The sequence below is a fragment of the Amblyomma mixtum genome, chromosome 2 (genome assembly GCF_055824585.1).
Source record: "Amblyomma mixtum isolate Tamu chromosome 2, ASM5582458v1, whole genome shotgun sequence".
In the NCBI taxonomy this organism is placed as follows: Eukaryota; Metazoa; Arthropoda; class Arachnida; order Ixodida; family Ixodidae; genus Amblyomma; species Amblyomma mixtum.
This window is the reverse complement of record NC_143013.1, coordinates 15,184,394-15,199,005: the sequence shown is the minus strand read 5'-3', so window position 1 is coordinate 15,199,005 and position 14,612 is coordinate 15,184,394. Positions and strand designations below refer to the sequence as shown.

The window sequence follows — 14,612 nt, the reverse complement described above, 5'->3', positions numbered from 1 at the left end:
GTTATGGCTCCAACTTTCAATATATCGTGCGTGGGTGAAAATGTGGAGATTGACGATGACTGAGATGTGCGGACGTTTCGGCGAAATGCGGGCTAGTCTGCACAGGAGAGATCATCACAGAGCAAGCCCCGACTTCTGTACTCGTCGTTGTGGGCTTAATTCACCTGATTAGCAGCGTATTTTCAACTAGCCGAAATTGTTCGTACTTACGATCAGACTCATGATCAAGTGCTTTAATTTAAGACATCCCCGACTCCTTGGAGTCCTAACTTTGTGACTCGGAACATTTGGACGCTGAAACCGGTCGCTCAGCCTTGACCTGCATATGGAAAGGGGCACGTCGAGGCGCGAAAAAGTGCTTAGCAAAACATATGTTCCACGTTTCAAGATCCGGTAACGTTTAGTGCAGTTAAGCCGCTTCTTAACGCTTAGTTACATCCTAAATACCCGCTCGTAGTCTGTGCTTATGCTTGCGAGTCGATACTTGGCAAAGACTCTCCTAACAACATCGAGGCTTCTTTGTTCAGGGCAACGCCAGGGCATCGGGTGTTCGTGAAGTTGGAACTCTCTCTGACGCGAACTTTGAAAAAGTATGTGCAGTCGTGAGTAATTAAGAGGGAACAAAGTTTGCGCATTCATTTATTGATTACTCTGCAGTTATCTGCGAAAAGAAGTTTTCTTTTCTTTTTTCTAACTAATTTTCCTCTCGGCATATATTATCTAAAAGTCATTTTCAAATCTAGTGGAGAAATAACCGTAGAATTTGCAATTTTGTGCAAAAAGTTTGTTCCGTCTCATACTGCTCACGACTGCACTACGTATGTGAATATTTTTTTCCAAATCATCGACGAGCGTCAAAGTTCCAACCGTTGCAGTCTGAAAGCTACTTTTCACTCGTAGCGACGTCATATTACCGTCGTAGCCTTCCTGCCAGCTCGCCCACTACTCGTCCCCAAACGTCTAGCCATTTGTTGTTAATGCTTGTAGGTAGGAAAGGCAAGCGCAGGTGTTGTCAAAGCCTGCGGTGCCTGCGAGGTGGCTGCACCGTGGTGTGCAACACCACTTTGTAACCTGGCTTCAGATCGAAAGAGCTGTTCTTTTTGTGTACAGCGTCCAAGCATTCACCATCCTAGGAGCTCTTTAAAGGCCTTCGGACTTGCGTATCTTAATGAGCTACCGTTCACTACACAGTGTTCGAATTCTGTCCTACCACACGAATGTTATGAGCACCACATGCAAGCCAGCTTCCGCGGCTGGCAATTAACAAAAATGGACGAGCAGTTCATGCGAGTGGATGCGCAACCGTCGCTCATTGCTGCTGGTGCGGCAAAGTGCGAAACGGTTTAACTTCGTCGAAAAAGAGTAATACAAGCAAAAACCGATGAAACGTCAAAGCTTTCTTCCCTGGAATATCCGCTGCGCTGTGCGCTTCCGAGCGTTGCGGCAATGCGTTCGCCGTTTCTCACTGCGGGCGCGCATTTTTCGTAACACTGACCCGGGGAGAGAGGAGGATGGATACGAGAGGGAGGGAAAACGCGGCCATCGCAACGTAAGAGCGCGGTGAGGCTGCGGACCAGCAGGACGGGTCACGGGCAGAGTCGCGAATTACGGCTCTAGTTCGGGGCGGCTCGGGGGCGAGTTCACGAAGGCCGGAGAAAAAGCGGCGAGCCGGCCTGGGGCGCTCGCTGCGTCGGCGATGGTCAGCGCGGTGTGACCGCCGCTGACACGCATGCATGACCCCGTTACATTGAGTAGCAGTGTCCGCCGCTCTTAGAGGGAGGCCGAAACGTGTATAGCTTCGGCACTCGCGCCGTAAATGCCTCACAAAGCGAGCAAAAAAAGAGAGTGTAAAGCTATAGGTGCATCATGTGTGCGGAGAAGGGTCGATTCCCGAGGACCATGTAGCGCGCGGTGGTCTTCCTTGCGCGGCGAAGCGTCACAGCGCGCACGAGTTGGTTCGCCGGCTGCAAGAGGAGAGCAGCCATCATTCGCGCTACCATTACGTGCGCAGCTGAACAGGCCATGTCGGGAGGACGCTGCTACGGAATGGAAAACACGCGTGGCCGCGGTGACTGCTCCTACCCCAACACCCTCCCCCTTCTTTTCTTCTTTCCAATATCGCTAATTGCTAGACCCTGCTCTGCACCCCCCCCCCCCCCCCTTTCTCCCCCGCCCCTGTTCTCGATGAGTGAGTTTGTCCGTGCACCGCCGTTGGCAGGTAAAAGTAAGAATGTCGGTGAAGTGGGAAGCGGGGTGGGCGGGGTTTGAACCCGGTGACGACTGACCTTGGTGCGCTCTCGTGGGCTGGGCTGCTGCGTAGCTATTCACGGAGACGCGAGAGCGTGACCGCGAGCCGCGTTGCCGACCGTCGCGCCCGGGGTTCGGGCCTGCGCGTGCTGTTTCTAGCGAGACAAAAAAGTGTTCCGCGTGAAAGCGGCCGTATGTAATCGGGTACGATCGGGCTGCAGCCCGGGAAGAGCCACCGCTCTTGCAAGGTCGGCCCCTCGAAAACGAAATTATGAAGGGAAAAGCGGAATAAGCAGAAGCTGAGAGGCGCGTTCCGCTTGCGTTTGTATACTGGGGCATGTTACGCGTGCTTAGACGTTATCGCCGCGTTATGTACCGCCAAGGTTTTCCGGTGGAGTTCCGATGAATGTCGCGGTGTGATACGCTGGAAGGGTGGCTACTCCATTACTAAACGAGCGTGGTTAGCGGACGGCATTTTTAGTTAAAGAAAAGAGGGGCGGGGGGGGGGGGGGGGGGGGGGAGTTGTACGTCGGGCCAGGTCATGCGCGATTATGCCGCCCTTGGGTGTTTCGGAATGTGCGCGTTGTGGAGAGGAGGTCCTGTGACGGCGTATATCACCCTACCGCACAAGTGTCGCAAACAGCAATGCGGACTGGCACACATCCTTTAGAGGCGTGGTGCGTTGGGGCATTTTTTGCTAGTGTGGCGTTGGGGTATGCTCATCTTGTTTAGTGTTCATCTGAAGCAGTCTTAACAGGAGCTGTTGGAGCGCCACCAATAGTCTGTAAGCATGGCGACCTTGTCCTATAGGGGGCGCGAAATGAGGTTGGGAAAAGGTAAATCGTGTCCAATGACAAGGTAGCACAAGAATAATTTTACTAGCATAAAAACTAGAAGTTGTCCTTAAAATGCGTTAATTATTCTGAAAGAATAGCGAACAGCGCTGGACAGTAATGTGTTCCTGAGCTGCTGTTGATTATGGTTAACGACCTTTACAAAAGAGAAACTTCGTTCTTCATTGCTTGATTTCTGATCGTGTTGTTACTGTCATCAGTGACAATAATTTGGTCTTGGGGGTTGTTAAGTATTGCCTACAGAGTGGCAGCCATCCACTTTGATTAAATCAGCTGCCGACTGCTGAATAACCACTCAATCACATTTCATTCTTATCTGTCTAACAGCTTGCTTTCAACCTTTTTGCATTTACACTGTGTATCTCATGCATCCCGCCTTCTTTCTCTGTCTTTCCAGAATGCATCTCTTCTGTCTCTCTCTCAACTCCTTTCTGTCGCTCTACCCGTGGCCTTTGCCAGCTTGACCTACTAACCTTCGATCGTTCACGAGACATTGCGCACAATGGCCGCTAACGCGACCACCGAGCCGCTTACGGTCCCGCCGGACCGGACCGAGGCCAACGTAACGACTACGCCGAACTCAACGACCCTCTCCGGCTCGGCTATTAGTAGCAACTCGTCGGCGACCGAGAAGAGCTCGAGTCCCGACGAAGGCGGCAGCGGCTTCCTGGGCGATGCCGGTCCGGGCATGGCCATCTTCCTGGGGGCCCTGGCCGTCATCTCCGTGGGGGTCATCATCGTGCTCTGCGTGTCCGTCTGCATAACGGCCTCCAAGCGGGCCAAGCGTCGCGCCCACTTCCAGAACAAGATCCGCAACCAGTGCCCCCCCTGCCCGCAGTGCAACGAGCCGTGCAAGCAGGACCCGGGCGTCTACCACGTCGACATGTGCGACGTCCACGGACCCGTGCCCCCTCCAGGACAGCCTCCGCCCGCCTTGCCGGCGCCCATGCCCAGCGTCCGCGAGGAAGAAGAAGAGGACGACGTGGGAAACCCGTTCTTCGTGCGCAGTCGGGACCGGCCGGAGAGGTCGGCCGGCGGCGACAGCGGCGTCTCCTCCCAGATCACCAGGACGCCGGACCCTTTCGCGGTGGACGCGAACCACGACGACAGGGACGGCGTACTAGTGTCGAGGCCAAAGTTGCTGCAGATGCCGGTCAGGCTGTTCAAGGACAATGCGCCCCGCGTGGACACCAAGCCGCTCTGGAGGGGAGACAGTGTGGACGACGGGGTCGTGCTTCCGGGAGCCGGTGACCTCACGGCCGAAGACGACAACACCGATGCCGGTATTGTGGCGGACGCGTCGGTGCAGACGGCGGCCAGAGGACAGGCGAACCATGCCTTCCTAAAGGACATCCCGTAACGTGCCGGTCGCGCATGTATCGACGCCAAACGGTAATGGGTCGTAAGTGGCTTTTAGCATACCGAAACCGTATTACCGTATTCGTATACCAGACCAGTTTACCGGACCCCTCCTACACACGCGCAGTGACATCGGTGAGGTCAGGTGGGGTCACTGCGCGTGCGCAATCGGCGTCCGGTAAACCGGTTTATGTCTACGCTAGTACGTCTCCGGTATGCTAAAAAAAAACACCTACTGACAGCTCAAAGTCTCCTTTCGAACATCTAACTACCTGATAAAAAAAGCGCTAACCTTGCCACGTCCTAGTCTTTGTGCATGTGCTACGTTGGAATAGTTACTCAGCACCACTTCCTGTCTTGCATGTCGCTTGCTTTTTTTTTCTTTTGCATCATTCTGAGTTTCAACAATGCTCTCTCTTGCTGCCGGAACGCGACCTTGCCCCTGCGCTGTTTATGCGCTTATTGCGAAGACATAAGCATGCACGGTAATCGTATTCGAACCCCGTTGTGTTACCCTAAACTGAAGTACGGTTTGTGCGTTGCACCTCATCAAGCATCGGCCCCTTACCTAGAACGCAACGGCTCCGTTGCCCATCCCAACCCTCCTCCCTTCGCTGTTTTTCTTGAACAGCGATGCTGGCCCTTCCCCATTCCGGCTGCAGTTTTATGTCACAGGGTAGCCGAGGCAGTCCTTACTTTTTGCATCACGCCTGTGAGCGCTACACGCCAAGGACCGCACCACTAGGCTGCTATGGACATGACCGCGCAATATGCCTGTTGGATATGGCTAAGGTCCTTACCGTCCCGCGTACCTGCGAAGAACAATATTTTAGCATTTTCCATGGTCCTGTAGCAGCCACATTCTCTCTTTTTTTATTCATATATTGTGTTTGTGGACATAGTTAGGCATGATAGAATGATGTGAATGGAATAAACTTTGTCTTCTGAATTCGCTTGAAATGTATAATCTGCTAACGAACGATGTTCTGTCGATGCCTTGACATACTTGCTCCCCGATCCGCTGAAGCGTGCTATAGTCGGATACAACTCAAGAACGCAGCGGCTTTTCCCCCGACAAAGGACCGCCTTCCCGTCAATGGCGTCGGGCGATTCTCATGATCCTGGTAGCGTGACAATGCAGTGAGGGGACTGTCCCCGACCAAGAAGTCTATCCCCTCTCTTCTGCCACTCCCTGCATTATAAGGTTAACAGGCTCGTGAGAATCGGCCGACGCCATTGGCTGGAAGGGGATTCCTTGACGGGGAAAAGCCGCTTCGTTCTTGAGTCGGCTCTGACAGCAGTCCTCCCGCATGTTTCTGTGGGATGATCACGATGCTGGCGCTTGTCGGGAGCAGTATTACCGCATTTGCATAAATATGACTCAAGGTTGTTTTTTTCCTTGAAGAGGCTACTTCAGAAAGCACCCAGCATTTCGCCTAAAGCCAAAATAGAAACATAGATCGATTTTTTTTCTTATGCTGTTCTTTGAGATACCCACAGCAAGCTCACCCACCAGGCTTGTGAGGTTCGAGGAAAAGCCAACTTCTCAACGACCCCGGCCATTGAGGAGAAGAGCGCGGCAGTCAGTGGAGAGAAGGACTTGCAGTAAACGTGGAAACGAGACTCTTTGTGAAAGAGGAGAAGGTAGTGAAAGAGCCGTAAGGAGTAGGGAAGGGATAAAAAGGGCGAACGCTCACAGAACTGTGCAGCACGAAACAGGAAGAAGCGAGGCAAGAAGGGACGGCATGGCAGCCGCTGCTTCGCAAATGACCACATGCGTTAACCTTCGGAGTGTCGCGAATTTTTGTTCTCAGTTCGCACAGTTTCAAATTTTACGCTGTTGAAATCTATAGGGTTCTTAGATATATGGCAACTCGCCAAGCATAGGGGTTGGTTCAGGCTTCTTTATAAGTACACTCAGCGTAGTCTTCTAACAGACTTGGTATTTTTCTTCTTTTTTTTTGCTGCGCAGGTACACATTCCTCCTGTTGACCACAGAGCAAAGGCATAAGCAGCCGCAGCCATGATCTTCGGCATCATCCTAGGCATCGTGCTGTTCGTCGGCATCAGCATCACGCTCATCGGGCTGTACGTGGCGTTCAAGCGCTTCTGCTCGGACGCCAAGGACTACGGCATGATCAACGCCAACTCCACCATCAAGCACGGCCGCCTCTACCCGGTGCTCAACTACAAGGACTGCGACGACGACGGGCCCGGCGGGTCCGGCTCGACCACGCAGTGCCTGGACAACCACGACCTGGACGTGCCGGAGATCAAGGTGCCCGGGAGTCCCGGCGCCGACCACCACGAAGACCTGAGCTGCATGCCGCTGACGGCGGACAAGGAGCCGGACTACGCGACGCCAGTGAGCCTGACCAAGCCGTACGGCGCGCCTCCGGCGTCGACGTCTTCGCAGGACCATCACTCTGAGGCCGCCGCGGCCACGTCTTCGTCCTGGAAGCCGCCCGAGGAGCACCACGCCGTGAGCCACGTCAACGAGGGCTTCCATGGAGGTCCACCCGAGTCTTCGAGCGGCAGCGGAGGTGCCGGGTTCGGAACCCGCGCTGCTGTTCACGACGCGGACGCTGACGGCGAGGAGTGAATTCATCAGGACTAGTGGGGCGTGGTAGTGGGTACGGATGAAGCGATTGTTCATGTCTGTGTGTGGCGACGTTGAGAAGCTGTTGCTCCGTCCGAATCGGAGCTGGAGTGGACGGAGGCAACACACACCTGAGCCTGTTTTTGCCGTCTTCGGACGGGAGGGATGCTCTATCTTAATCACTCCATTTTGACGATGCATGACAAACATTGCCTTAAACAGACGCTGCTTGCTGTAAAAGCACGCGAATGGTTACGGCACTCGGCCATGTTTTCTCCTTGGCCGCTTCGAAACTTTTTCAGCCTTTTCTAAACAATCTCTGCCCTCAGCTCTTAAACGGCATGAATAGACCTTGGTCCAAGCGATGATTTCGCCTGAAATGGTGAACGCAGTACACACATGAAGCTCACCTGAAGTGCGACATCTGGAGGCGCGAGGTACCCAGAGCGCTTTCAATGCCGTGTGGAAGGAACGAAGGGTTAGCTAGCCCTCGCATGTACTCATTAATCATGCACTATCACTATGCGAAACAGTTTTTGTCACCTGACCACCGAGAGAGACGCGCGAACATTTCCTTTGAATGCCAAACTACTGCCAGAACGACCATGCATCCCGATGTCCATGCACCTGCATTAATGCTGTTATATCTCTCTTTTCCACGGGAAAAACTGTCATTATCATTACTGTCTCGTTTTCGGCGAGGCATGCATCTCTAAAATAGCTGTGGCCAGGCTAATGTCAATCACACTAATATCACACGAGATCACCGAAGTTACAGCATTTCATTAACACCCTGTGCCTACTAGAGATGAGCGCAAATCGACCTTGATATCTTTGCCCATCAACTGATTAGCAACTGTTCCGAATCTAGCACGACACGGTTCTCTGCAGCGCGATGTGAAAACGCATGCTTAAGCTTTGCAACTCGTATCCAGCTATCGTGCTGATGAACGCGCTGAAGCGAGCGGTTCAGCAGCAAGGCGCGATGCTTATGTTTCCTTGCAGGCCTTCCGGCCGCTTTTGAAATCTCGTTACTCCACTAGATGTTGTTTTTCGCTACGCTATTCACAGTTATCCCCGCCAATGCGTTTCAGCTTGCTTGCTTTTCTTATTTTCGTTCTTATATTCCATCTCGTTGCCCGGCACGAGAGAGCGGACCACATCCGAGATATGTGTATATAGATCCTATACGTGTGTGTACTGTCTTTATGTAGGGTCTCTTTGTACGATACATGCGCCAACCACAGCAGCTGGTTTAAACTCCATGTGACGTTTATCATAGGCCATATATCTATACCCCACTGTTAAGCTTGCAACGAGCAAGAGTAAGAAATCTGAATGACAGAAATCTGACTTGAGAAGTCTCCCTTATATATCTTGTTACCACGTGTTTCAAGTGGAGGCCAGTGAACTTTGTTTCCTGTTGTGTTTGTTTTTGTGTGCGTGCAGAACGTTAGTTGTCCCGTGCAAGTGAATTGCGTGTGAGATTTGTTACCTTGTATTCACTCTTCGTTGTTGAAGTCGTTTCATGTGCACTCGAACCTCGTTATAACGAAACTGTTTACAACTAAATAATGGATATAGCGAAGGAATGACGGTTCCCCTTGGAAGCTCGGTCAACACGGGCCATAACGAAGCTACTGCTATAACGAAGTAATTGCCGGGACCCTTCAACTTCGTTATAACGAGGTTCAACTGTAATTCATGTCTATAAGTGTTGTTTTTTGTGCGCTGGTTATGCGCTGTCCTGACTATATGTTTAAGGCTGTTACGCCTACAGGCGATCCCGTGAACTCGAATTCAGAGCGGTGGCCATTGTATGAGGCCGTTGTACCGCCACTTTTTTTTTCTTTTCTCGCACTTGCTGCTTTCGCGCAAGGCGTGCTGTATACCAAGAATATGTATGCACATATCGTTTTATGCGAAGCATCTTTGCGAGAACCTTGCATATGTTTTTAAAGCCAGATTCTGAAAACCAGGACACCTTTAAGCACCGATGGGCGGTGTGCGCGAAAACGACAGCATGATGATGTTTGCTTGCAAATTGGTGTGAAAGAACTTATGGTGAGTTTATTGATTATAAATTTTAACTGCGTACATTTTCAGGCCATTTATTTTCGTACATATTTTGTGGTCACATTAAAAAGTACGTAGTTTTCGAAGGAAAGATTATCAAACTGTTCGCTCTAAAATCGATTGCTCCGCCACGTGTTCTGCGTTGTTGCAGAAAGGAAAGCTAGCTAGCCTGATCAGCTTTATTGGTTAGTACTATTAAACGCGTGATTGAACAAAGCCTAACCATAACTGAACTTTATCATGGTGTCGTCTCATGTGTTTTTTTTTTTTGAATAATTACACAGCGGAGATTCCATATTAAAACCTAATAATACGGCTCTATCATTCCTACGGTCGCGACAGGTTCGAAAAAAAAAGTTAAGCAAAATTGGTTCTGATTTCAATTTTCGGAACAGTGTACTCCGAGTTTATCCTCTAGGATAAATCCATAACCCAGCCAAGGCTCGTTCCACTAAATAAACTCGATTTAACCTGTGTATTTAAATCGCAATACTAAAACTATCTTAGAGTTGTGGTACCCACCTGTTGCCGTGGGAATCGTTAAACGGTTCCCACGATTCTACTCAGCAAAGATGCTTCGCACCGTGTGCTTATTTTTTTTTCTTGTATTCCTAATGATTTAGTTTATTTCGCTCATATCATTTAGTTGCATGCAAACGTAGGATGTAGATAGACCATTGCTGCTTTGCCATAAAAGCTGGCTTCCACGTATAAATTTTCCCTTCTATACCTCACGTGCCCGTTTTAATGTTCAAGGGTCTGCATAGAAGCCTTTAGATCACGAAGATTCCACAGCAGGCCAAAGGCTAATGAATACTAAGCGCAAATTTCCTGCATGGTTCTTTGAGTACTAAAACTATCCACACCGTTTAGATTAATGAAATTGCTACTTTATGAAAAGTACTCAAGAATATTTCCCCTCATTCGTGTATATGAAACCATAGCGTCCAAGCTCTCATCTCTCATTGTTGGTATGGAGGGAAAACCTGTAGTTTTTCGTTTACTAAATACTACAGCTGTGATAGCAACTCATTCACCTCGAATAAAAAGCCCATAAACAGTTATTAACCCCGTTCCACATATCGCTCAACATAGCTGTTCTTATTGCCCCCGCGTTCGTCTTGGCATTGGTCACTGAAAGCGGTCGTTGCGGTGAATTTACTTTTTGATCTCGAAGTCTCGCAGTGACGCCCCCAAAATGAGTTATTCAGGGTTGCCAGCTTTCATCGGCAAACATGCAATGGTTGCATGATTTTTGCTAGCTTGCGCGAATATTATAACCCTCTGCTTTTTTGCCATTTAGATGCATATAACCTATCTATATATCCGCTGCTTAGATTTATATAGCCTATAGCCAGCCACGTGCTGCCATGTCGATTAATTCCATGGTGCGAGCTAGAGCTGTGCTTGACAACGAAAGGTGCAGAACTTGTCCAGTCTCAGTTTGCGGAATTTCTTTCAGGAAAAAGAAATCGCAGACCCGTGAATAAAAAGGTCTCGTTAATCTGGGTAAAGATATTTCTTTACACTCTGTGCAGTCTGTCTTTCCTTGTTACGTTTGGATGTTTTTGTTTCTTTATTTTGTTTGAGGGTTCCGTGAGAACTTCGGCCATTTTTGCTTCCTTGTGTCCGAGTTTGCTCGGTGGGCTTCGGTGAATGTTTTGGTTTGCATTTGCGTGTGTGTCACGTGCGTGCCCAGCATGAGAAATAGTCCCGAATGTTCGCTGGCGAGCTGTGATGGAAACTCCGCGGTATCCCCCCCCCCCCTCCCCACTTCCGCCAAAAAAGAAAAAATAGAACGAGCTCGTGTTTAAACGCGAGCTCGTCAGAAAGATGACTGTGGAAATGATAAAACTCATGATCCCGCCCTATGTGCTGCGCTAGTGAAACTGTGCGGGGAAGCTCGCTTTCGGTATGCGGAATCTCCGGAGACGTGGCTACGACGGTTTCGCTGTACAGCATAGTTTCTCATTCTCCGTTTCGTTACAGCGAATTTTTACTCCGCTGCGCAAAACTAACAACAGTGTTGCATCTCCTAAGGTAAAAACAAAGATACTCCGCGGTGATTTGTCTAAGCAAAACAGCTGCAATAAATATAAATCCTGTGCTTGTACTACGCAGCAGAAATTGCTGCCTCGCCTTCAGTTTCGCCAGTAAAAGCGAACGAGCTCCCATGAGTGATCCTTCCGCGTGACTTTGCATTGTTGCACCTGCTGCACATCGTTTGATCTTCTCCCTTATACGTCTGCATGTACGGCGTTTCCCCTGCAGTGAGCGGAATAACCGTTGCAGTCTGTTTGTTATTGTTTTTGTTTGTTTGCTCTTGTTCGCGGTGGTTACTCGTTTGACCTGTCACTCATGTCGAATGCTCTGCTTTTTGTGTTTGTGTGTGTTAATAAAAGGCCGATCCACGTCACCGACATCGACCACCGCCGGTGGCTGAGCGCTGCTTGACAGACAAGTGCGGCAACACAATGCCCGCCCGTTTGTGTGCAAATATTAGCCAGGAATGTATCACAGATGAGCGCGCTCGAAAGGGAGAAAGAGAGGGAGCTGTGCAAGAGGGAATGTGAGAGGGAGAGTGTTGCTGGCGGCACAGCCTGGCTCCGGCTTGGCTATATCTGCGTGCTTTCTGTCCTGCACTCCAAACAGAAGGGAGTAAAAAGGGACTAAGTTGTCCTCTAAAAGGTAGTGCGCTAAAAAGACAGCTTGCACCCTTTTTACTCCCATATAGGCGTATTTGTGTTCAGAGTGCAGCGCACAGCGCCTTCGTTTTTCTCTTCGAGCAAAAAGTAAAGGGTTTTTCGTCACGACATACTACGCATTCAACCCTCGAGAAAGCAGGCGATAACAGCGAAAAAGGACTACAAGAAAAAGAAAAACACCTTTCAGTTATTTCGATGGAATTAACCCAATCATTGAAGCGAAGCGTGTGTCCTGTGATGTAGTGAGAAATTTATTGCCCATTTACGAATACAAATCCGTGGTTGCATTGAACTTCTCGTTGTATTTCATCCGTTGACTTCACTGACACTCCTAACTTTCTCTCCTTTTCTCCTTATGCCTAATAGCAAACATCTCGAATTAAAAAAAAAATTCTGCATACGCCGCGAGATGTCGCGCAAAGTTAGGGACCCTTAAAGTCACTGGAACTCTGAGTTCCAGTGACTTCAGGGACCCTGGATGCCCAAAGCAAACAACAGCCCGATGTCTTCCAGGTTTAGTGCACACTGATGATATGGGATTTCTTGCCGATAGCCAAAGCAAGCTACAATTTCTGCCTGAATATGTGGGAAGGAAGCTGCAAACATTGGATTTGAATTCAGAGTTGAAAAATCACGCGTTACCGTATTTAACGATAGCGGGACTGGAAAAACAAATTACTTCGACCTGACTTATCCGCTTCTTCACGCAACACCTTTGGAACACCCTCATTGGCAGCTTCGCCTGGTCAATACAAACGACCCACTAAGAGCCGTGCGCAATGTTCATCGCTCAGTGAGAGACACAGAGCCCTATCTCCCAGCATCACTCCAGAGGCGCGCTTCAAGCTTACGTGGACGCAAACTCGAAAGATCATATTTTGAACACAAGTCTCTTCTGTCCAGCTGTCCCTGATGTACGCCAGACATGTTCATATATCACAGAGGCGCCGCTTCCCTCTGTGATAGCAGAACTCGTAGCCACTCATGTCGATTTGTCCACTTTAAAAGGAGCGCCTCTGTATTCCACCGCTGAACCGTATTCTACATACCGACTCAACACAAGCAGGTATGGCTCTACAGTACGTAACCTGTCCCTTGGGCTTCGTTGTCGATGTGTGCACCTTTGTGAAATCATATCTACGTCCTGTCAGAGTTGTGTGGACTCGACGCAGCACGCACCATCTTAGGGAAGCGGACAATCTATCCCATTCACTGTAATTGACATACCAACTGCTCCTGCTGAAATTATTCGCAGGAGACGCCGTACCGCCTGAAAGAGAATTTAATTCTACCGCGTGGAACCAGCCTTCCCGGCGCTTTAACTCGCCGTGAGGAGCTGGCGTTGAGGAGAATATGGGTGGATGCTGCGCTGACGCATGCCGTCAGTGCCTCCTGGACATCACCGACTCCCCTCTCCTGATCTGCCCCTTCTGCACCGCTACCGCTCTCAAGTCATACGAACTTGCCCCGGACTTCGGGCGGCACGCAAGAGACACCTCAGAATTCAGTATTACCTTCTCCCGCCCCCCCCCCCCCCCCCCCCCCCCCACACACACACACACCCCACCAGCCGTCCACCAGACACATGAATCTGGATCCATGGGCCCGAACACCGGGCCTTGTTGGCATTTATGGCCGACACCGGCCTGCATATGTGTAATCTCTCTTATGCCGATGGCCGTACTTTCCCGATAAAAAAAAAAGTGTCGGTTTATCGACGTGAAGTACCGGGCGTAGAGGAGTACAAATATCTGACGGCGTGGACTGACGAAGAATAACATATTGAAATGCACATGAAGAACATCTGAAGATGAAAGGAACGAGGAATGTGGCCATAAACATAGAGCACTATAGGGATGAATAGATATGAAGTAACACGGGAACTGTGGAAGTGAGTAATGGTTCCGGGGCTGACATTTGCGAACGCGGTACTGTGCTTCAAATCCGATGTGCTACAAAGTAGGCTAGAGAGTAAGCAAAGTCTGGTGGGCAGATTAGCTCTAGGGGCTCATGGAAAGACACAGGGGTATATCGGTCAATCATTCTTTGAGGCACGCAAATCACAAAGCGAAATGATGTTCGAGGGAGAGACTACAAAGAAGGAATGGGAAGAGGTCGACAGCCAAAGCCTTCATGTAAATGTGCAGCAAAAATTCAGACACGCTATGGAGGAAAATGACTAGAAAGCTTTGGACAGGCTATACAGGCAACAATAATGAAGAAAAACTTTCACGAACATCAAAAAGAAAGTCCACAAAACTGGGACTGCTAACTTTATAAAAGGCGGGTTTATTTATTCCACGAGAATCCTGAAAACGGGTGCAATGCGATCGATGATATGTCGTTCTATTTCACTGAAACGGTCCAGCCTAGCTCAAAAGCCGGAATGGCAAAAATATATATGTATTGGAGATTAGATTGAATTTTCTTTCACTCCTCACACGATCTAAAGCCACCTTTTACGCCACAGCTATCGTTCGGTTGTTGAGGCCGAAACAGCATGAGAGAAGAAATTCAATTATAAATTATTTAGCAGTCGCAGGTGAACACCACGCGGTCATTCATGTACACTAAGGTCATATGTGTCATTACAGAAGAGAAAGCATGCCACTAAAATTAGGTGCCTATGGTACTTGAAACTGAGCTGTTTGTTGCAATTTTGTGTATTTTTTTACATTTTACTACTTCCTAGTCAAAATTTTTTGCGCACTTCCAGTTGTTTAGAAGTTAATTTAAAAAATAAATTGAAAATTATGGAGTTTAACGTCCCGA

At 49.5% G+C, this 14,612-nt stretch overlaps 1 protein-coding gene across 8 annotated transcripts in view; it reads left to right on the top strand.

Annotated features, from left to right (window-relative positions):
* LOC149358512 (uncharacterized) overlaps positions 1-11,555 on the top strand; it is a 47,366-nt gene extending 35,811 nt beyond the window's left edge. For 5 of the 8 annotated variants that reach the window (XM_089570603.1, XM_089570601.1, XM_089570599.1 and 2 more), the window contains one exon: positions 6,433-11,555. In XM_089570603.1, the coding sequence (XP_089426729.1) occupies positions 6,484-7,062 (579 nt within the window). In that variant the 5' untranslated portion in view covers positions 6,433-6,483 and the 3' untranslated portion in view covers positions 7,063-11,555. Of the gene's footprint in view, positions 1-3,498; positions 4,494-6,432 lie in introns of all 8 variants that reach the window. The other 3 variants (XM_089570598.1, XM_089570597.1, XM_089570596.1) reach the window with 1 other exon arrangement.
* The last annotated feature ends 3,057 nt before the right edge of the window (positions 11,556-14,612 follow it).